The sequence below is a fragment of the Chiloscyllium plagiosum genome, unplaced genomic scaffold (assembly GCF_037043375.1).
Source record: "Chiloscyllium plagiosum isolate Xiang-an unplaced genomic scaffold, Cpla_swu_hap1 HiC_scaffold_30, whole genome shotgun sequence".
Classification (NCBI taxonomy): domain Eukaryota; kingdom Metazoa; phylum Chordata; class Chondrichthyes; order Orectolobiformes; family Hemiscylliidae; genus Chiloscyllium; species Chiloscyllium plagiosum.
Window position 1 is genome coordinate 47,720,627 of NW_028270168.1, and position 23,998 is coordinate 47,744,624.

A 23,998-nucleotide genomic window follows, 5' to 3' on the forward strand; every position below is an offset into this window, starting at 1 on the left:
TCTACCTATTTCAACATTCCTTGAATTTGCAATGTGAACGGGGTCAATGAAGTCTCAACAATAACGGCAAGAACCTAAACAGCTCAGCTTCAAGTTCTAATATTCTAACATCTTAACAAAATATCAAAGTAAAAATGCACTCTTCTTTTGGTGAATTCTCTGTATTAAAAATGCTGCAGCAAAGATATTATAATACAATACTCTCATCTGGCTAAGACTACTGACACAATAGTTTTTTGAAACAGGCGTTGTACAATTTCAAACAAATCGTGGCTCAAGGCCCTCAATCGATTTATTTTAAGGTTACATGTTTGGTAATTTTGAAAAGGACCTAATGTTGTACAATTTCAATGTAAAAACAAAATCTGCCCCATTACACAGTACACAAAACACATTGAATTGAGATCCTAATTCAGATAAGGCAAAACAGTTACTAAAAAGGATTTTCTGAACCAGTATTTCAGCAAACCAAAATATTTAAATATCAAACTCTCAGCCTGGCACAATTCCCCCCTTGACCCAAATATTAGTACAACCTTAATTTCAGCATTTCTCTTTTTTTTCATCCACTCGACGAAATTACATTTAAAAAAAGAAAACCCTTGCAATGGGCCAAATGGCGCCACAGTCCAAGCCACTCCCCTTCTCCAGAACACAGCCCAGAAACTGAGACTCCCACAACAAAAACCCAGACAAAGCTTCCCTGGCAGTCAATGTACTTTACTGTTGGGATCTGAGTGGACCAGCCCCACTTTCTTCCCCTTTCCCCGGTGATGCCATGTTGTCCTAAAAGTACTTCTAAGGGGAGCTGTAGGAACAAAGGCAATAATTTTAAGAAGTACCAAATTCTAATTGTTTTTATGCTCTGTAGCCTCAAACCTAGTGTCCGTAGAGAACATAAACACCTTTCTCACGTTACTTCTCATGGAGACCCTAACCCCAATCAAAACCCTGGGGACCTAACTCCGATGTGACCCTGGGATTCTAACCCCGATTTAAAACCCTTGTTTGTGCAAAACGGCTCATAGGTGTGCAAGTGTGCGAGTTACCTCAAAGATTCCATCACCACCAAGTCCCAGGAGATGAGGGGTTGATTGAGTAGTAGGTTTACAGAGAGAGATTGATCAAGGTGAAGCTTACCTTGTCGGCCCATCTGTTTCATGCAACGAGCACTCAGATGATTGCTTAATCAGTCCCCCTGGAAGCTCCGTGTATGTTGGAATCCCATCGCTGCCACCATGTGTTAGATTCTTTTCCCGAGGTTTCACACACGAGATGCAATTCACGCACACCAACTACTACAAACAGTTAAAGTTTATTAAAGCCTGTACAAGCTAAGTGACCCCCTTTAACCCTCTTCGCAGGTGTGCAAAGTCAAGTCAAAGAGGCCCCGAACAAAAAAAGCACATCCCCTTTATCCAGGTTAGTTAGCAATGCTCACTGATTAGATTAGATTAGATTAGATTACAGTGTGGAAACAGGCCCTTCGGCCCAACAAGTCCACACCGACCCGCCGAAGCGAAACCCACCCATACCCCTACATTTACCCCTTACCTAACACTACGGACAATTTAGTATGGCCAATTCACCTGACCCTGCACATCTTTGGACTGTGGGAGGAAACCGGAGCACCCGGAGGAAACCCACGCAGACACGGGGAGAACGTGCAAACTCCACACAGTCAGTCGCCTGAGGCGGGAATTGAACCCGGGTCTCTGGCGCTGTGAGGCAACAGTGCTAACCACTGTGCCACCGTGCCGATACTCTGGCCACTCCCCCACAGTCACATATTACCCCAGATACAATGGTAGAGTGAGATCATCCTTGGAGATAGTGCAAATGTAAATCCCTAATCCTGGGGAATCATTATGAAACAATTTCCTGACTCAGTGATTCCTAAGACAATGTAGGTATGATATACCTAGCTTCGGGGGATGGCTATGAAAGCATTTCTGAATGGAAGGCACTGAATGATAGTTTGATTTGATAATAGTAGTAGCAAATGACTGTCTAAATGGAGTTGGAAGCATCTGCATTCCTGCATGAATGTTGTTCCCACTCACTTCTAGGATGTTCAGTCAGTGCAGTTTAACCCTTTAATATTACATTAATGTCCAGAGAGATATTCTAATTTAATCTTTTAACATTCCACCTTGTAAGTTCCATACTCCCCACTAACCTCTCCTCCACACAGCACCTTTGCCTGCAGGAAGTGCAACACCTACCCTTTCACCTCTCCTCTCACCTCCATCCAAGGCTCCAAATAGTGATTCCAAATCCGGCAGAGGTTCACCTGGACTTCTAACCTGGTCTATTGCATCCTTTGCTCCCAATGTGATCTCTACATCAGAGAGATGAAACACAGCTTCGGGGACCCATTTGCAGAGCATCTGTACGCTCCAACCAACACTACCTTCTGTTGCCAGCCATTTCAACTCCACCTCCCACTCCCTTGGTAGCATGTCCATCCTGGGCCTCATTTCTCTTGTCAAAATGAGGTCACATGCAAACTGGAGAAACACCTTGTATTCCACCTCAGGAGCTTACAGCCCAATAGCCTGAACAGAGTTCATCAGCTTCAAAATCGCTCCTCCCCCAAACTCATCCCATATCCATACCTCCCTCTCCTCCCCACCTCCTTCACCTGAACTAACCTGTCCATCTTCCTTCTCACTTATCGGCTCCACCCTTCCCACTGATCAATCACAATAACCCCCACCTGCATTCACCTATCACCATCCCATCCACCTTTCCCGCACCCCACTCTCCTCTCTCTATTTATTTCTGAGCTCCCTTCCCCATTCCCAGTCCTGATGAAAGGTCCCGACCCAAAACGTCAACCTTCCTGCTCCTCCGATGCTGTCTGACCTGCAGTGCTCTTCCAGCTCCACATTTAATCGACTCTTGTCTCCTGAAAGTTGCACGTACATATTTCATTATAAACGTATCTAACCTCCTGTATCACTGCAATGAAGCTACAACTGAATTGCTACAGCTGGATGCTCTTTACACACTTATTAACAAAACATTTTTTGAAAGCCTGGTGTAATTTTGGTACTTTCAGCTCATGCTCGTCTTTATTCCATTCCAATGTGATCCTGTTGTCCATTCAGGTGAAAAACAGATTGTGGAATGGAAACTTTCATGATGGTTGTCCTCCTTCCCAGCAAAGCAAAAGAGAATCTTCCTTTCTTCTGCTTTCCTGAAAATGTACAAATATTGGAAAAAAATGACATGTCAGCTATATGGCAACTCATTTTTTTCCCTCTCCTGCAGGTAGACGTTGCAATCTATTTAAAATGTTGGTAGTTATGGGCATCCCATAGGCCTCAGACTTAATGCTGGGAATTGGTAAGCTGGTGAAAGATCTTATCTTAACATTGGCTGAATGATAGACTGTGCCACGTGCAGCATTATTAAAATATAATGAGGTCAGGCCAAGGTCATTTCATGTTTGAATATTGTTATCATATTTGCTGGATCACAGTCCACTTGTCTTCATAAAATGGGGATTCTCTGCCAGGAGCCACTGTCTAATATAAATGTTGTCAAATTGGAAATTGTTGCCCCAATGACTCAGCTCACACAAGCAACAGGAGTAAGCCATTCTGCCCTCAACCTTGGTCTGCCATTCAATAATTACTGATTCTCAATTCCACATTCTTGTCTGATCCCCAAGTTCCCTGATCAATTTAGAATCTAAAAATCTCTCATTTTTAATTTTGAATGTATTCAACACAAGAGCACCCAGGTTCAAATTCAATGAATGGAAAAAATTTTAAATCCAAAATGGCAACCCCTTGTACAGAGACTATGATCCCTGTTCTCATATCTCCATCCAGGGGAAAGGTCCCTGCAGCATTAATCTTTTCAACAACTCGCCTCAGAATTTAGTATGTTTCAATGAATTATACTTCTAAACTAGAAAGTAAGCAGCACTGCATTAATTTGTCACAAATTCCTTTTTATCGGGTCTCTATATTGGAAGAACACCTTGTACAGCTTTCACTGTCAGCTGTGGCTCGACTGATGGTGTCCTCACCTCTGAGCCAGAACTGCCCGGATTTAAATCAGTGCACAAAAATTAAAGCTGATATGCAGTATAGTACTGAAGGAGTGCTGTATTATCAGAAGTGCATCTTCAGGATTAGATATTAAACCAAGGCTACCCAAACCGGATCAACATTAAAAAAAAGTAATGGCAGCAGCACAGGGCATGTATCCCAAGTATCCTGGCTGATATTTAATTCTCAACTAATTTACTTAAATCCTGGGGGTTGGCATTGCACTTTGTGAGAGCAGCGCTTTGCAAATTGGCAGCTGCATTTCCTTCATTAGAGGATACTTTGAGATGTTCAGTGCTTGTGAAAGTTTGTGAAATGTGAATCTTTCTTTCTTGACTACACTCCTGGAATCCTGCCATCCCTGGTATCAACCTGGTGAACTGCCTCAGCTTTCAGTCTACGGCAAGTAACTCATTTTTGGGGTGGGGAAGACCAAAACTGTACATAATACTGCAGGTGTGGTCTCACCAAAGCCTTGCATAACTGCAGTAAAACATTCTGACTTCTGAACTCAAATCCTCTTGCAAGAAAGAGCAATCTACCATTTGCCTTCCTAAATTGCTTGCTGCATCTGCTTTAATTGACTAGTGTACTAGGACACCCTTTGTACATCCACACTTCCCAACATACCACCATTAAATAATCGAGGTAAAAACAATGACTGCAGATGCTGGAAACCAGATTCTGGATTAGTGGTGCTGGAAGAGCACAGCACTTCAGGCAGCATCCAAGGAGCTTCGAAATCGACGTTTCAGGCAAAAGCCCTTCTTTATTCCTGATGAAGGGCTTTTGCCCGAAACGTCGATTTCGAAGCTCCTTGGATGCTGCATGAACTGCTGTGCTCTTCCAGTACCACTAATCCAGAACACCATTAAATAATACTCATCCTTTCTCTTTTTCATAGGAGTATATAACTTCTCATTTAGCTACATTGCACTCCGTATGTCATGTATTTGCCCATTCACTCAACAAGTCTAAATCATCTGGAAGCCTCCTGGCATTGCCCTCGCAACTTTCAGTCCTGCCTAGTTTTTGTGACCTCACCAAACTCGGAAAAGTTACGTTTAGTTCCCTCAGCCAGGTCATTTATATATATTTGGAACATCTAGGGTCCAAGCACTTTTCATTGTGATACTCAACTAGTCACTGCCAGCTATTCCAACTCTGTTTCCTGTAGGTCAATCAGTTCTCAATCCATACCAAATATTACCCCAATCCTATGTACTTTAATTTTTCCCATTAACCTCTTATCAGGAACCCAAATCAAAACCTTTCTGACAATCCAATTACAGCACAACCACTGGTCCTCCCTAATCTTTTCTACTCGTTCTTTATTCAAAAACAAAAAAGACTGCAGAAGATTTATTAAGCATGATATGCCTTTCGTAAACTCATGTTGGCTTTGTTCAATCCCAGAGTTGAAAAGTGTGGTGCTGGAAAAGCGCAGCAGGCCAGGCAGCATCCAAGGAGCAGGAGAATCGACATTTCGGGCATTGGCCCTTCTTCAGGAGTGAGGCTGGTGTGCCAAGCGGGCTGAGATAAAAGGTGGGGTTGCGGAATTTGGGGGAGGGGCGCTGGGAATACGATACCTATCGTATTCAAAGTTTGTGAGAAGATTTGTAGCTCGGGTGCTCGTTGTTGTGATTCTGTTGGCCGAGCTGGGAATTTGTGTTGCAGACGTTTCGTCTAGGTGACATCCTCAGTGCTTGGGAGCCTCCTGTGAAGCGCTTCTGTGATCTTTGTAATCATTAAAAACACAGAAATAGAGAATACACACCAGATCATCAATGCCACACTCACAGGAATCCGATTCACTAGAGAGGAAGAAAAGGACAACCAACTTCCATTCCTAGACGTGATGGAGAATTCACCACAAAGGTACACAGGAAAGCCACACACACAGACCAAGTCCTGAACTACGAAAGCAACCACCCCAACACACACAAAAGAAGTTGCATCAAGACACTGTTCAAAAGGGCCACAACACATTGCAGTACACCAGAACTGCAAAAAGAGGAAGAAGAACACCCATATAATGTATTCGCCAAAAACGGATACCCACGCAATTTCATCAACAGATGCCTAAGGGAAAGACAACAGAACGAGGACATGCCGCAACCCAAAGGACTAGCCACACTACCATACATCAAGAGCATTTCCGAACTGACAGCCAGACTACTGCGACCACTAGGACTCATAACAGCACACAAACCAACAGCCACTCTCAGACAACAACTCACCAGAACGAAGGACCCGATACCCAGCATGAGCAAAACCAATGTAGTGTACAAAATCCCATGCAAGGACTGCACAAAACACTACATAGGACAAACAGGAAGACAGCTAACGATCCGCATCCATGAACACCAACTAGCCACGAAACGACACGACCAGCTATCCTTAGTAGCCACACACGCAGATGACAAGCAACATGAGTTCGACTGGGACAACACAACTATTATAGGACAAGCCAAACAGAGAACAGCCAGGGAATTTCTAGAGGCATGGCACTCATCCACAGATTCAATCAATAAGCACATCGACCTGGACCCAATATACCGGGCACTGCAACGGACAGCTGGAACTGACAACCGAAAGCGGCAGATTCAAACCACTACAAACGGCGGAGGAAAGATCACAGAAGCGCTTCACAGGAGGCTCCCAAGCACTGAGGATGTCACCCAGACAGGGGACGAAACATCTGCAACACAAATTCCCAGCTCGGCGAACACAACCACAATACCTATCGTATTCTCAGCGCCCCTCCCCCAAATCCCCCCCCCACCCACCCAGCACCACACTTTTCAACTCTGGTCTCCAGCATCTGCAGTCCTCACTTTCTCCTATTTGTTCAATCCCATCAATGCTTTCCAAATGTTCTGCTTTCACATCTTCTATAATAGTCTCTAGCATTTTCCCACTACTAAAGTTCAGCTTACTGGTTGGTAATTATGTTTTTTTTCTATCCCTCCTAGTTACATTTACCACCCTCCAATCTATAAGAACTACTCCAGAGTCTCAGAATTTTGCAAGATGACCACCAATGCATCAGATATTTCCAGGACCACTCCCTTTGGAATGTAGATTATTAGGCCCTTGGGAATCTGTCAACCTTTAGCCCCTTTCATTTCCCCGGCATCAGTTTTTTACTAGTACTGATTTCCTTCAATTCTGCCATCTCAGTTTACCCTTGCTTCTGTAACATTTCTAGGAGGTTATATGTAGCTTCTTTTGTGAAGGCACAAACCCCAAAGTTTATATACAATCTTCTGCTGTTTCTTTGTTCCCCATTATAAGTTTATGGGTTTCTCATTGTGAAGGATCTACATTTATCTTTACTAATCCATTTATCTTCTCATATTTATAGAAATATTTATAATCATTTTCTATGTTTCTAACAATTTTATTCTCATACTTCTATTTCCCGCTTGATCAATTTTTTTTATCCGCTTTCAAATCTGAATTCCAAAATGCCTCAAACCTTCAGGCTTACTATTTTTTCTGGCAATTTTGCTTCTTTATATCTATGTATATCCTTAATTTCTTTTGTTACCCGTTGTTGAAGCACCTTTCCTCTTAATTTTGTGCCAGACAGGAATTAATAATTGTTGTAATCCATGCATGCAAACTTTAAATACGAACCACTGCTTATCCACTATCAACCCATTAGATAAGGTCTCCAAATCCATCATTGCCAATTATTAATTAGTGTCCTCATAGTTCTCTTGTGTGTGACTTGGTGGCTCAGTGGTTAGCACTGCTGACTCACAACTCCAGGGACCCAGGTTTGATTCCAGCCTTGGGCAACTGTCTGTGTGAAGTTTGCACATTCTTCCTATGTCTGCATGGGTTTCCTCTAACAGTCAAAAGATACGTGGGTTAGGTGGATTGGCCATGCTAAAATTGCCCATAACGTCCAGGAATATTCAGGCTAGGTGGATTAGCCATGGGAAATGTGAGGATAGGGTAACAGGGTGGGATGCTCTTTGAAGGGTTGGTGTGAACTTGGTGTGTTGAATGGCCTGTTTCTACACTGCAGGGATTCAATTACTCTTTTGAGTGTTAAGTTTAAGCTGCACAATCCTATGCCAATTGGTGCATGGCTTTGGTAACAATCCAAAGATGATCTTGATACTCTGTATTTTCATTTTCACCCCAATGCCTTAAATTCTCTTCACAGGATTTAATTCCTAGTCCTAGACATTGTGAGGGGCATGGAAAGGGTAAATAGCCAAGGTCTTTTTGCCAGAATGGGGGAGTCCTAAACTTGAAGCCATAAATTTAAGGTGAGGGGAAAGAGTTTAAAAAGGCCTGAGGAGTAACTTTTTCATGTGGAGGGTGGTGTGTGTGTCGAACGAGCTGTCAGAGGAAGTGGTGAAGGTGGGTACAATGACAACATTTAAGAGGCATCTGGATGGGTATGTGAATGGAAGGCTTTAGAGGCATATGGACCAAATGCTGGCAAATAGGACTAGATTAATTTAAGATAAACTTGTCTGCATGGGCGAGTTGGACCGAAAGATCTCTTTCTGTGCTGTACAGCTCTTTGACTGTCTCTGGTTCTCACATGTATTTCAACAATTGAATCTTCAGCCTCAAATTTCCTCTACCTAATTCCTATAGACTTAACCCTTGAAGTCCAGGTATCATTTTTGTAAATCTACCTTGTCCTCCCTCCAAGGGAAATTCTTTGGCAAGTAAATCACCTCCTATATCCTCAAATCCTGCCCACCTCAAATCTACAAGACACAAGATGGGACTGTGATAAAATGTTGTCCATTTGTCTGGTTAAGTGCAACTCCAAGAACACTTAAAGCTCAACCCTATTCCAGACAAAGCAATGCACATGATCAACATTATCTATTACCTTAAAAATTCACTTCCTCCAACATTAGCAACAATGCGTACCATCTACAAAATCCTCTAAACCTGTGACCTCTACTTGGGGAAGGGCAATAAATGCAGGCTCATCCTACATCCCTAAATGAATTTAAAATAAATTTAGAAGAACAAAGTGTAAGCAGATGGACACAAGTTGTATGCCATCCTGACTTGAAACTACGTCACCATTTCTTCAATCTGCCCGAACAAAAATCCTGGAAATATTCGCCATAACAACAAAGTTATGGCAGTGATTCCAGAAGGCAGCTTACCTCCACCTGCTCAAATGCAATTTGGTTTAGGTAATTAATGCTGGTTTGTCAGCATTGCCCCACATATTTTGAACAAAGTGAAAAATCAACATGAGATTCAACAACCAAGTTAAAAATCAGACAACACCAGGTTATAGTCCAGCAGGTTTATTTGGAAGCATTAGCTTTAGGAGTGCTGATCCTTCATCGGGTGGTTGTGGAGCAGGACCATAAGACACAGAATTTATTGCAAAAGATTACAGTGTCATGCAACTGAAATGATATATTGAATAAACCTAGATTGTTCTTACGTCTTTCATCTTTTGGAATGGGTTGCAGATGTCGGTTCATTAATATGTAAATTCCAGAACTTCTTTTAAGTCACATTCTTGAGATAACTTAAGATTTTATTTTTAAAAAGTGACATCTCAGCTCAGGCAATGCATTAATGTTGAGAGGTCAGAATCTGTCTGTATCCCAAACTTGAGTCAGGCTGGTTCTATTCCAAAGTGGAATTTACAAAATATTACATGGATTGATGCCTGCAGATTGTGTGTTTTTTGAGCAAAATAGAATGTATCTGCAAACATAATTCTGTCACTTTTATAAAACCTTAAATTTTATTTAAAAAGTGTAGAGGTTATAGAAAGGGTAGAAAGTAGAACAATCAACATCAAAAGGGAAAAGGTACTCAGCAAACTATTAGGATTGAGGGCAGACAAGTCCCCTGGGCCTGATGGCCCACATCCAATGGTATTAAAAGAAGTGGTGGCAGTGATAGTGAATCCATTGGTGACAATAGTCCAAAATTCTCTTGTCACGGGAAAAGTTCCAGTGAATTGGAAGCATGCTAATGTAACACCTTATTCAAAAAGGGAGGGAGGCAATATGTGGCAAGTTTAACATCTGTTGGTGGGAAAGTGTTGGAATCAATCATCAAGGAAGCAATATCAGGACATTTGGAAAGTCAAATCACTATCCATCAGAGTCAGCATTGTTTTATGAAGGGCAAATCATGTTTGACTAATTTGCTAAAGTTCTTTGATGATGTAATAAGCAAAATAGTTAATGGGGATCCTGTAGATGTAATGTATCTGAACTCCCAGAAGGCTTTTGATAAGGTGCTGCACAAAAAGTTAATTCACAAGGTTGGATCAAATGGGATTAGGAATAATTTATTAGCTTGGATAAGTGACTGGCTGATGGGCAGAAGACAGAGAGTTGGAGTAAATGTTTTTTTTTCTGGATGGCCATAAGTAACTAGTGTGATGCCCCAGGGTTCCTTGGACTCCAGCTATTTTCAAGATGCATTAACGACTTGGATACAGGAATAGAAGGCTCTGTATCCAAATTTGCAGATGACATAAAATAGGTGGATGGTGAATTCCAGTGAGGAAATAAGATCCCTACAAATGGATATAGATAGCTTAGGAGAGTGGGCCAAAATGTGGCAGATGGGTTTTAATATGGATAACAGCAAGGTCATGCATTTTAGTCAGACAAATGGGAAGGAGAGCTATTATCTAAATGTTGAGAGACTTCAGAGTACAGAGGGATCTGTGTGTCCTTGTTCATGAGTCACAGAAAGCTAACATGTAGGTACAGCAGATAATAAAGAAAGTGAAAGGAATGTTGGTTTTTATAGCAAAGGCAATAGAATATAAAGGTAAAGAAGTATCGTTGCAACGATACAAGGCATTGGTGAGACCGCACCTGGAGTATAATGCACAGTTTTGGTCCCCTTATTTGAGGAAAGATGTAGTGGCATTGGAGGCAGTTCAGAGAACATTCACTAGATTGATCCCAGAGATGAGGGGTTTGTTGTATGAAGAGAGATTGAACTGTTTAAGCCTATACTCTCTGGAATTTTGAAGAATGAGGGCAGATCAAATTGAGGTTTTTAAGATGATAACAGGTATGGATAAAATATACGTGGTGCGAATGCTTCCTCTTGTAGGGCATTCTAGGGTTAGAGGTCATAGTCTTAGGATAAGGGGTAGCAAATTTAAAACAGAGTTGAGGAAAAACTGCTTCTCCCAAAAGGTTGTGAATCTGTGGAATTCAGTACCCCAAAGTGCTGTGGATGCTGGGATAGTGAGTAAATTTAAGGAGGAGTTAGACAGATTTTTAATTGGTAATGTGTTGAAGAGTAATGAGGAGAAGGCAGGAAAATGGGAGTGAGAAGCATATCAGCCATGGTCGAATGGCGGAGCAGACACAATGGGCCAAATGGCCTAAATCTGCCCCATGTCTTATGAACTTAACCAGCAACACAAAGCAATGGGAGGTTATTGAGCTATTTCTTTGATATATATTTCACAAATGTGAACAGTATGAACATGATGAAAGTTCTACAGCTATAAGAAATGTGATAAAGCAAGTCATTAATATACTTAAACAATGTGTCAGCAGCTGCTGGGATAAGAGTCTTAGGGTTCAGCAAGTACATGTTAAGATTCTTTATGATCTGTTGTGTACTGCACAGCATCAATATAATTACACTTTGGCAAACAGGCAAATTCACCCCTGTAATCCTCAAAACACCTTTGAAAATTCAATCGCCAGACTGACCAGTCAGAAAATTCATTTCCTAATGGCATTGTGGGTCAACCCACAGCAGGTGGACTGCAGTGGTTCATGGAGACAACTCACCAATACCTTCTCAAGGGCAACTAGGGATGGTCAATAAAATCCTGGCCAGCCAGCAACGCCCACATCTCACAAATTAATTTTAAAAATCCACCCTCTTACCTTCCTCCTCTTCCCCTCTAGTAAAATGGACAATATTGGAGAGTGGCTGTACCACCAGTCATTGGCTGATTGTTTTCCATTTGCTGGTTCCATTATGGATCATTATGAACCTATATGAACATTAAATGCTGGAAAGAAACATCCTGTGATTGGAGGGACAGTGAGCAGTTAGGAAAATTTTGTCAGCAGTGAGACAGTTGGCAATAGAATCCAACCTGCCTTTAGCCCTCTCTGGGAGGCTGGTGAGGGGACAACCTCTTGTCAAGGCTGTGATGGGGAGCTAGGAGCTGCTCTTTGTCAGTGCAGCTGTCTGCCTTAGGGAACGGTGGCTGCACTGTTACAGTAACTGTCTCAAGGAGGGCAAATGGTGGTGGTCGAGAAGGCAACAGTACAAAGGTGAAGGTTAGAAGGAAGGGATGGAGAAAGGGGGGAGGTTGCAGGCAGGGGTCGGGTTTTGAGCAGGCTGTGTGGGGCTCTGAGGAGGGAGCCTACAAAAGGAGATGACATTTTTAAATGGATCTGCAAAAGAATACTCATTTAACAGGATCTAGGAGTTGTTGAAATCATTGATACAATGAATTCTTTACAAATGAATTGCAAAAACTACACATTTTACTTGAAAGTGTAAGCCGGAAAATGGATGTTTGGATTATTAGTTTTCTTTTTACAATTGTAGAGAGAGTGCCACTGCGTGTTGTTTTCCTGGCACTGGATTTTATACTTCAGGGATTCACACTGACACCCCATTTGTTTGGGGGAAAAGAAAGTAACTGTCCAAAATCAGTTTGTGCATTGATTGTGCAAGTCACTCAAATCATTTGCAAAAATGACTGCTAAGTCAAAACAAGAGCCAGGTCCAATTGATTAGCAAATTGAGGATGGTCATGGTTAACAATAATGTGATATAATTGTCAAAAACCGAAAAGGAACTGAAAACGTCACCCCATTCAATCTCTTTTGGATTAGGCTCAAGTGCAGAATTTATGCCTATTTTTCATTCACAATATTCTTGGTCTTGTCAGTTCTGTAGATAAGTTTGTTATAATTTTTTTATTTTACATTTTATTGGTGAAACCTGGTGTGAGTTTCTTTTATTGTAGAGCTTAAATCAGTCGTATGTGGCAACTCGTGGAATAGTGGGGTGTGATTTCCAGTATACTATATTCAGAGTCAAACAGAATGTGGAATCTCTAGCTTAAAGTAACAGTTGCTCAGGAGTTCACGTTCGAGGAAAGCCTGTCATGCAATGCTGTAGTAATGAACACTGGATTCATTGTTAAATTTAAATCCACCATCAAGATTGGAGATGCAGTAAATGAGTAGTAACCGGATTTAAAAATTCTATCTTTGTGCATGCTTGATAGAAGTAAATTATTTGTGATCTCACAGGGAATGAAGTGTGAAGAATTTCAATCAAAATGGCAGTAGAATTCATTTTGAAAAAGCTTTTGCTTAATTATGCCTGCTGTGTTTTACCAATTGAAACACTGATTTAAGAAATTAATGGTCTCCTTGTGTGTTGTGGCTTCAAGTTAATTGTGGGTTGATATGGGTGACGTGGAAATGCAAAAAATGGAGGAGAGACCCATCAACAGCAGTGGACAGGAATCATTAGTTGAGCAAAAGGGAAGATATTTTGGAAGCATAATTGTTGAAAGTGGCATTCTCAGAACACTTAAAGAGAAATTGGAAAATGGAATTTAGTCCTCACAGGGAATGAGGTGTGAAGAATTTCAATCAAGGTGGCAGTCAAATTCAGTGGCCTTGCAATAGATAATGGTGGACAGTCCATTCCCTTTAAATAGAGATTTTTTAAGAAGGGAATGGAAGAAACAGCGAAGGTCCTGCATTTAAATAGATATTTACTCCAGGATACTGACAGTGTTAATATGGGTCAAACTTGGGTTGAAAGTGATTACAGCAGAAGCTATGCTGGAGAGGCCTCAAAATGTGTTTAAAATGAAATTTTAAATGCAATTAACATCCTGCTCACCCACCCCTGCAAGCACTCTCGACCACTGGACCTTATGGGCTGCTGACATCAGAGTGTGCATGCCCTCAGTGCTCTATGACCCATGGCTGCCTTTGAGAATGATTCGATCTTTCAGCTCCTGGTAACTGATGTCCTGCGCCAATATCTTCCAGATCCCAATGAAACATAGTCAACCTGAAAATTCTGTTGCTGCAGATCCCTCTTGACCTGCTGAGTATTTAAATTTTCTATTTTTGTTTAAGATTTCCAGCATCTGTAATAATGTATACTTGGTTTGATATTAATACAGTCTGCGAATAACAGTTTTGTTTCTCTTTTCCATAATGGTAGGATCAAAAAAGGGTGGATAAGCAAGCTTTTTGAATTTTTGTGCATGTTTGTATCCACTTGACCCCCCCGCAATTTGCAAAGGTTGGTATCTCACCAGGTTGAGTGCAGCACGACACAGAAGTCATCATAAGTGACCCAAACTTAACATTGATCAAAGACTCTGTGTCTAGGTAAAACCTGAACTACCAAAACAAAATGCATCATGTGAGCCGCAGGAGACTAAAACAGAAAGTGTGGCTCTTATGATATATGTTTTGACATTTCCTGAAAAAAACTGTAATAAGTGTGAGGGAGGTTTTATGTCTTGCTTATGCTAGTCTCGCACATATTTCCTGGCAGGTAATATACTTCCAACTCTCTGTTTGGTCTACTGTACACAACCTGTGGATACAGCATTTTGGTTATTTTTCTGGTCACCAAACTCCCTTAAAGGCCTGCAAGGAAAGCAGCTCAACACATTCTCAAACCTGTAATGGTGGATGTGAATGTGAATTCTGCCTGAGCTCCAAGACTGTGTCACTGTACTGTTCCTCCTCACCTCCTTTTAAGTGTTCATTCATTTCTCCAATTTATTTCCTTCCTTTGTGAAATAACTGCATAGAGGCTGGTATCTTGTCACCAAGTCCGCTTTATTTACTTGTGCACAGTACATTGGCTGCGGCCAGCCAGCTCAGTCCCCTGAACTGAGGAGATTCTAAATTCCCTATTTATAATTTATTTAACAGAACCTAATTTTCCAAATCAACCTGTTCAGAAATGTTATTACACACCTGTGGGGCAGGTGGGACTTAAACCTGGGCTCCTTGGTTCAGGGCTAGGGACACTACCTCTATGCCCCAAGAGGGCCCCTATCCTCTGCTTATATAGTTTTTTAACGTTAGCAATTGTTTAATACTCATTTGCAGATTGTTAATTACATATTTTTTTCAAAGCATTTAATTCACCTTCAACTATTTGCGATGGTGGGGTTCAAATTTGTGTCCAGAGAACATTAGCTGAGTTTCTGGATAAATTGTCTCAGGCTAATACCACTAGGCCATCAGTTCGCCTGCTTCCCGGTTTTTTTAATTCAACGTTATACAAATTTACAAACACGTGATACACTAACAATTAACAGTTACAAAAAAACTACAAAAAAAGGGTCCCAACAACAGATATCTCAAGTCCCCCCAAAACCAGCAGGAAAAGCAATACACAGAAGCAATAAAGCAAACCACTTAGCAATCCTCTAAAAAACACATTGCAAACAGCTGGAAAACAGGGCATAAAAGGAAACCCACACACCAGCACCCCCAGCAAAAATAACTCATCCCAGAGATGCACAAAACACAATGGAAACACGGTTCAATCAGAACCTACACAACAAGATACAGTGCATACACAGTAAAAAAAAGTGCAAACCACATTAGGCAGAATCCACTCATAAGGCAGAGTCTCCCCTGTTTATTTATTTATTTATTGTTTTTGATTAGATTAGATTCCCTACAGTGTGGAAACAGGCCCTTCGCCCAACCAGTCCACACTGACCTTCCGAACAGTAACCCACCCAGACCCATTTCCCTCTGACTGATGCACCTAACACTACGGGCAATTTAGCATGGCCAATTCACCTGGCCTGCACATCTTTGGACTGTGGGAGGAAACTGGAGCAAAACCCATGCAGACACAGGGAGAATGTGCAAACTCCACACAGGCAGTCGTCCGAGGCTGGAATTGAACCTGGGACTCTGGTGCTGTGAGGCAGCAGTGCTAACCACTGAGCCACCGTGCTGCCCCTCGCCCTTGTTTATATTGGTCAGCCCAAGTTAACAACCCCAATCAAGGATCTTGTAGTCGACAAGTTCCCCCGGTTCCAATCACTGCACTTTGGTAAAGTGATGACTGTTGTGTAGATTCATAGTTTTCCTCCACTAGCTGTTCTTGTTCCTATCACATGCACCTTTTTTTATCAAGTCAAATATTGTAATCAGGTAACTATACTGGGCAAACCCCTACTGTCACCCTGAGCCCAGCTCAATTAACTCAGGACTGATTCAGGATTACATTTGTGGTCTTAGTTCTAGCTACATGTGATTGAGTTCTACCTTGGGCAGTTCCTCTATCTAGTACATCAATATAAAGGATTCTGATGAATTATTCATTAAATTATATGTAACTCTTTCTCTTTTTTCTTAGTAATGAATGACATTATCAGCACTATGTTTAATAAGAAGTTCATGGAGGAATTGTTCAAATCCCAAGAACTGTATTCCAAGAAAGCCCTAAGAACAGTGTTTGATCGGCTGGCTCATGCCTCCATTATGAGACTTAATCAGGCCAGCATGGACAAGGTGAATGGATCAGTTCAATATAATTGCAATATTTAATCCTTGGAGAAATATGGGAGTATTTTGGTTATAACATATGTAAATACAAATGGTTTCTAGTCTCCTCTAACAACATTGATCAGACAAAGCTGTTGGGAGCAATCACTGTTCATTCTTTTTGACACCTGAGTATTAAATATTGCTATAGGAAAAAACAGGGATAATCTGTCAGGCCCTCAACTGTGCAATCGATGAAAATTCACAATGCTAGCTCAAATACTAGCCCTACTTCACCCTTCACAAAAAGATATGGATGATGCCGTTGATCGCCAATGCCAAGTGTCCATAGCTGAAGGGGTGGGAAAAGAATAAAATAATTCCAAGGTGATACTTGTTTCCAGAAAAGAATATTGTTCATGTAATTTAATGTGCAGTAAGTATCTGAGCTTTGTTTCTCTATAATCTCCAGCTCTATGACCTGATGACAATGGCATTCAAGTACCAAGTACTGCTCTGTCCAAGGCCCAAAGACATCTTATTGGTCACATTCAATCATATGGATGCAGTTAAGGAATTTATTCGTGACTCGCCAAGCATTCTCAACCAGGTAGATGAGATATTCCGACAGCTGATCGAGGTGGGTTTTATCTTCACTTGATTCGAAGTCGGTGTGGCTGAGGCCGGTGTTGGCCCAGGCATGCGAATTGAAAATGTCACGTCATATTGGCTGCAAGGGTCATTATGTGAACCACCTATCAGGAATTACGGAGACAGATGGTGAGGAGGACTGTTTCTGGACAGGTTACTTGACAACATGCAAAAGCTTTGGAAAAATGGTCAAGGATCGAATTATTTTGAGGAGATGGGTAATGAGAGCAGGAAGGGAGGGACCCAGGAACTGAGCAGAAAGGAAAGTTCACAAAATTGGTTGTCAGGGACCATTAAAGCAAGTTGGGTGATCAGTAGTTCTGTGGGAATAGGTTTAACACAAAATTGTGAGGCCATGCAGAGAATTAAAAGAGAAGTTAGCAAAATATGCAAATTTTGCATTGAAACAAGGAGGGAATCTTAGAGGGTAAGGCAAAGCAATGAGCAACCCAGCAAGAGCGAAAATGCTACTTGACCTAAATCTGACTAACCTACCTGTTGCAGATACATCTGTCCATATCCATGTTGGACTGGGATGGACAAAATTAAAAATCACACAACATCAGGCTGTAGTCCAACAGGTTTATTTGGAAGCACTAGCTTTCGAAGCGCTGTGTCTTCATCAGATGGTTGTGAAGCAGGACAATAAGACACAATTTATGGCAAAAGATTACAGTGATACAATGATACATTGAACAAATCTAGATTGTTAAATCTTTCACCTTTTAGAATGGATTTGCAAGTTTCAGTCCTTTAATATGTAAATCCCAAAACATTTTTTAAATCACATTCTCAAGATAATTTAAGCTTTTATAACAAAAGGTGACATCTCAGCTCAGACAATGCTTTAAAGGTGTGAGTCAGACTAATCTTGAGGCAGACTGGTTCTGTTTCCAAAGTGGAATTTCCAAAGTGTGCATGAGTGTGAGTACACATCAGAGTGTGTTTCCATGTGTGCAAGTTTGGTAAAGTGTTTGTGCGAGTGTGTTGGGGCATAGTCGTGTGTGTGTGTGTATGAGTGTGAATGAGAGGGTCACCTGTAGTGTGACATGACCCAAGGTTGAGGCCATCCTCATGGCTATCAGCCTCTGCCATCCGCCTTGGAGGTTGGTCACCCGAAGGTCCAAGGCCGAATATTCTTTACCGCTGAAGTGTTCCCTGACTGGGAGGGAACACCACTGTCTGTTGATTGTTGTGCAGTGTCCATTCATCCATTGTCATGAGCATCTGCTTGGTCTCACCAAAGTACCATGCCTCAGGGCATCCTTGCCTGCAGCGTATGAGATAGACACCATAGAATGAGTCACATGAGTACCTGCTGTCTATATGATGGTGGTGTCCCCACGTGTACTGGTGGTATCCATGTCAATACTCTGACAAGTCTTGCAGTGGTTGCCATGACAGAGTTGTACGGTGTTGTGGTTGTTGTCCTGAAGGCTGGGCAGTTTGCTGCGAACAATGATCTGTTTAAAGTTTGGTGGTTGTTTAAAGGCAAGAAGTGGAGATGAAGGGAGGATCTTGGTGAGGTGTTCATCTCATTGATAATGTGTTGCAGGATGCGAAGAACACACTCACTCTGTCTTTCGCTCCTGCACGTGCGCACACATATAGGTTTATGGGGTGAATTTGTATTTGTCGAATTATATTTGCAGATACTTTCTATTTTGCTCAAAAAATGCAGAACCTGCAAGCAGTCAGTGCAGGCAGTGAATCCATATAATATTTGTAAACTCCACTTTGGAATTAGAACTGGTCTGACTCACACCTTTAAGGCATTGTCTGTGCTGAGATGTCACCTTTTGTTATAAAACCTTAAATTATCTTAAGAATAGAACGTAAAAGAAATTCTGCAATCTACATATTAAAGAACCAAAGCCAGCAAATCCATTCTAAAAGATGAAAGACTTAACAATCTAGGTTTGTTTAATGTATCATTGTAGCACTGTAATCTTTTGCTATAAATTGTGTGTCTTATGGTTCTGTTTCACAACCATCTGATGAAGACGCAGTGCTTCAAAAGCTAGTGCTTCCAAGTAAACCTGTTGGACTATAACCTGGTGTTGTGTGATTTTTGACCATGTCATTGTTGGCAGGAGTAACCACTGCATAGTCCGTCTTGAGACAAAAGTCTAGTTTTGGTAATGAGGACACTCAATGTCATGTTGTGTGGCGCTATACTATATTGGATAGATTCAGAATCTATCTAACAACTCAAAATTGGGCTTCCATAAGGCACTGTGAGCTGTCAACAGCAGCATAATTGCATTTGACCACTATCTGTAACCTCATAGCCTGGCACATCCCTCACTCTACTATTACCATTAAGCTGCTGGCAATGCAGAGGCAGGACTAGGCATAACTAAAAATATGTTCCCAACCTGCTGAAGGTACAAAAACACAGGACTACAAACATACTAAACAGCAGAAGTGGCACATTATCGACGGCTAAGCAGTTCCACAAGAATAGACCAGGTCAAACCTCTACATTCCTGTCGTATCCAGTTGTGTTTGGGGTCAACAGCTAAACTGCTAACTGGAGAATGAGCTTTGACAATCATTCCGATCCTCATGGATGGGGTAAACCAGAATATAAGTGCTAAAAATGAGTCTAAAGTATTGACAATCATCTTCAACCAGAAGTACAAAGGGATGATCTGGTTTCAACCACTTCCTGAGATCTCCACCATCACAGATGCCAGTCTTGGGCCAATTTGATTTTCTCTATGTGAGACCAATAAGCAGCTGATTACATTGGATACAGCAAGGGTTATGCACTCTGATAATACCCCAGCCAAATGTTGAAGACTTGCAGTTCAGGACAAGCTATGCCATGAATCAGACTGTTCTGTTTCAGCTGCAACAATGGCAACTACTTGGGCATGTTGAAAATTGCCCAAGTGTGTTCTATCCCCAAAGTGTAGTAGTATTAATCCTCAAATACAGGACTTAATCAAGATGATGGCGGAGTGGCATGGCTGCATGCGGGCTCTTGAGCCTGTGATTCGTCCGCACCCGTCTGCTTGCTTCTTTTTTTTGCTTCTGTTCTTTTTTGTCCTTTTCATTTTCTCGTTCGGTTTTCTTTTCTTTAAAGGCTTTAGTAGTAGGTTAATCAGAAGCATCGGCATGGCAACGAGAGCAGGTCGTGCACAGACTGGCAGCAGCCTCTTGGCAGTCAGCAGTAATGGACGTGACTCCTCTGAGCGATTAGAGGCAGCAGCAGCAAGGACACCCTCTCAGTGTTCAGGGCGACGGCAGTGACATTTCAGAGGAGGGTGGCTGGAGCAGAACTCGTGGCAAGGCAGTGGCGGCCTAGCCTGGCATGGCCTAGAGTGGAGCAGAACCCCCAGTGACTCCTGGTTGCGGTTGCAGCAGGGATTCTTGTTTATTGACGAGGTGGCGGCAGCGGAGCAGGGACTCCTGGTTTTGGGGCGAATGTAGTTCAGCACGGGACCTTGCAGTGGTATCGATGAGGTCAGACCAGTACCAAAGAGATGGTGCCTAAAGTGTGGTGACTCTCACATTGCTGCATCCGGTGCAGGTAGTGGCGTGGAGGCCTGGCGTTGGAGGCACAGGTGGTGTTCATGAGCCAGCTCAGGATTCACGGTGGAGGCAGCGGAGGGGAAGATAGATTCTCTTTCAGTTATATCTTTTTATTCTAAAACTATTCAAAATGGCACTGGATTGTGGTGACAGTTGAAACTTTTCGCTGTATTTTCACTGTAAAATGCAAATGACAATAAATCATTCAAATCAAATAATCCAATTCATCCATACCTATCTTATTAACTTACTTTGGTTCATCAGAAAATTAATGAATGGTGTTGCTGACAGCGTTCTTGAGCAGCACATACTCAGCAATAATTTGAATTCTGTTTATCTGTCACTCATCTCAGATTGCACTACATCATTTGTCCAAACATAGAAAGAAAAGTTAAGTTCCAGAGGGCAAGTGAGAATATCTGCCCTTGAAATCAGGCAACATTTGACCAACAAAAACAGAAGTTGCTGGAAAAGTTCAGCAGGTCTGACAGCATCTGTGAAGAGAAATCAGAGTTAAAGTTTCGTGTCCAGTGACCTTTACTCAGCACAGTTCTGAGGAAGGGTCACCAGACCCAAAACATTAACTCTGATTTCTCCTCACAAATGCTGCCAGACCTGCTGAGCTTTTCCAGCAACTTCTTTTTTGTTTTTGATTTATAGCATCTGCAGTTCTTTCAGTTTCTAATTCAACATTTGACCAAGTGTGGCATCAGAGAGCCCTGAGAAAACTGAAGTCAATGGTAATCTGAGGAAGACTCTCCAATGGTTTGAATTGTACCAAGCACAAAGGAAAATGTTTGAGAGTTTTGGAGGTCATTCATCTGGAGTTCCTCAAGATCGTGTCCTCAGCCTGGCTATCATTGGTTTCATCAGTGATCTTCCTTTGTAAAACCAGAAGTGGAGAATAGTTCATTATGAAGGATGATTTTGTGGAGTAATTGGAAATCCATAGTGAAATAGGGCTGTGTTGGCACAGCTTCATCAAAGGGAGATCATGCCTGATCCATCTGTTAGACTTCTTTGAGGAGGTAACAAGCAAATTTGACAAAGGAGAGCCATTGGATGTGATCTATTTGGATTTCTAGAAGGCCTTTGGCAAAGTGCTGTACAGAGGCTGCTGAATAAGATGATAATCCATAGTGTTGGCAGGTATTAGCATGGATAGAAAATTTAGACCACACTCATTCATATTACAAATTAACAATCTGGACAAAGGAACTAAGGACATTTTTGCTTAGTTTGCAGATGATACAAAGATAGGTGGAGGGACAGATAGTATTGAGGAGGTGGGGAGGCTGCAGAAGGAGTTGGAGAGTGGGCAAAGAAGTGGCAGGTGTAATAGAGTGTGGGAAAGTGTGAGGTTATGCACAACATAAGGAAGAATAGAGGCATAGACTGTTTTCTAAATGGGGAGCAGCTTCAGAAATCTGAAGCACAGAGGGATCCCTTTACTGCTTAAGGTTAAAATGCTGGTTCAGTTGGCAGATAGGAAGGCAAGTGCAATATTAGCATTCATTTCACGAGGGCTAGAATACAACAGCAGAGAAGTACTGTAGCAGAAAAGGGTCACGTCAGACCACACTTGGAATATTGTGAGCAGTTTTGGGCTCTACCTGAGGAAGGATGTGCCGTGAATGGAGTCCAGAGGCAGTTCACAACAACGATCCTGGGAATGAAGAGCTTATTACATTAGGAATGGTTGAGGACTCTGGTTCTGTACTGGATGGAGATTGGAAGGATGAGGGGGGGCATCCGATTGAAAAAGACAGAATACCAAGATGCTTGGTACTAATAGGAGAGACTAGGACCCTCAGACTGAAGGGATGACCCTTTAGAACTGAGATTAGAAAGAATTTTTCAGCAAGAAGGTGGTGATTCTGTGGAATTTATTGCCGCAGAAGGCTGTGGAAACCAAGTCATTGAGTGTCTAAGCTGGAGACAGAGACAGGTTCTTATTCCGTAAAGGGATCAATAGTTTTGGGAGAAGGCAGGAGAATGGGGTTAAGAAACATATCAGCCATGAGTGAATGGTGGAGCAGACTTGATGGGCTGAATTGTCCAATTCTGCTCCTATATCTTCTGGTCTTATGTTTGCTGAGTTTTATATGATATTTGCAACTCCTTTGATAGCGGAACAATCTATGACCATACAAACAGGGACAACGTTCAGGTTTGTGCTGTTAAGTGCCAAGTTATACTACTATAACAGAGGTGAAAGGTAATGACCATCTCCAATGTATAGGTGTGTCGTAGGAGATGGAGGGTAGGGTAAAAGGTTTAAAGAGATGGTGTAGTGGAGAAAACTCGTGGGGGTTCTGTTTGTGAGATCCTGGATTTGTGATTTTCACAGAGGTGAGTAGTACTTAATGGGACTTGTTGTAGTCCAAGCTGACAATGAATAGCCAAACTGGTTGTATTTCAAACTCCAAATGTGACTCTTGGAATTGAAAGTGAAAGTTGTAGCCATAACAAGAGGAAAGACTGTGCTGGATGTGTGTGTATGATTTTGCTGGTGACAAGTGCATCAGAGTTGGGATGAGATTGTGATTGGACTTTGTCCACTGACATAAGCTCCCACAGAAATGCATGACCCCAATTCTCACCAACATACTGTTTCTTCATACAAAAGATGTGAGCTGCCAGACAGAAACCCCTGCCCCCACCCCACTCCCCACTCCCCCTGCAATCATTCTCCTCACATCTATCTCCCATGAATGCTTGCAAACTTGGAAACTGTAGCCTCAGCTCTTCAAATTTCTGAACTTGAAAAACAGATAAATATTGTCCTCTTCAAGGTTAATGTCGATCAGTCAGCAAGATGCTATTTTGCAGCAATGAAAGGGAAGTTGTTTTCTACTGTTCAAATGTGGAAAACTTAAGGAACTCTTCAATTAAAAGGAATATCAAGATAGCACAAGCATGCAAAGATAATAGGAGCCATCAAAGATTACCAGCTGATGAACATCTCTATACTAGGCCTTTGGAGGAACTGTATAAATTCTGACTTGGGCACTTACACCGAATGATAGCCCTGCACTTGGTGGGGCATCTAGTCAACTGTGTTTAGTGCTGTGAAACAGATTGCATGTTTCTGATTTGGAATGTAATACATGTCTTTTTGCCTTTCTCTGATTAACAGACATACAGCTGCCTACCTGCAGGAGAGTTTCAACTCATCAGACAAACCCTGCTGGTTTTCTTTCAGGATCTTCATATCCGAGTAAGTGTACCAGG

The 23,998-nt window shown here is 41.9% G+C and overlaps 1 protein-coding gene across 1 annotated transcript in view; it reads left to right on the top strand.

Moving 5' to 3' along the window:
- oscp1b (organic solute carrier partner 1b) overlaps window positions 1-23,998 on the top strand; it is a 78,730-nt gene that overhangs the window by 18,459 nt on the left and 36,273 nt on the right. The window contains exons 2-4 of the mRNA XM_087977019.1: window positions 16,446-16,600; window positions 17,046-17,213; window positions 23,904-23,984. Of these exons, the coding sequence (XP_087833145.1) occupies window positions 16,446-16,600; window positions 17,046-17,213; window positions 23,904-23,984 (404 nt within the window). The remainder of the gene's footprint in view (window positions 1-16,445; window positions 16,601-17,045; window positions 17,214-23,903; window positions 23,985-23,998) is intronic.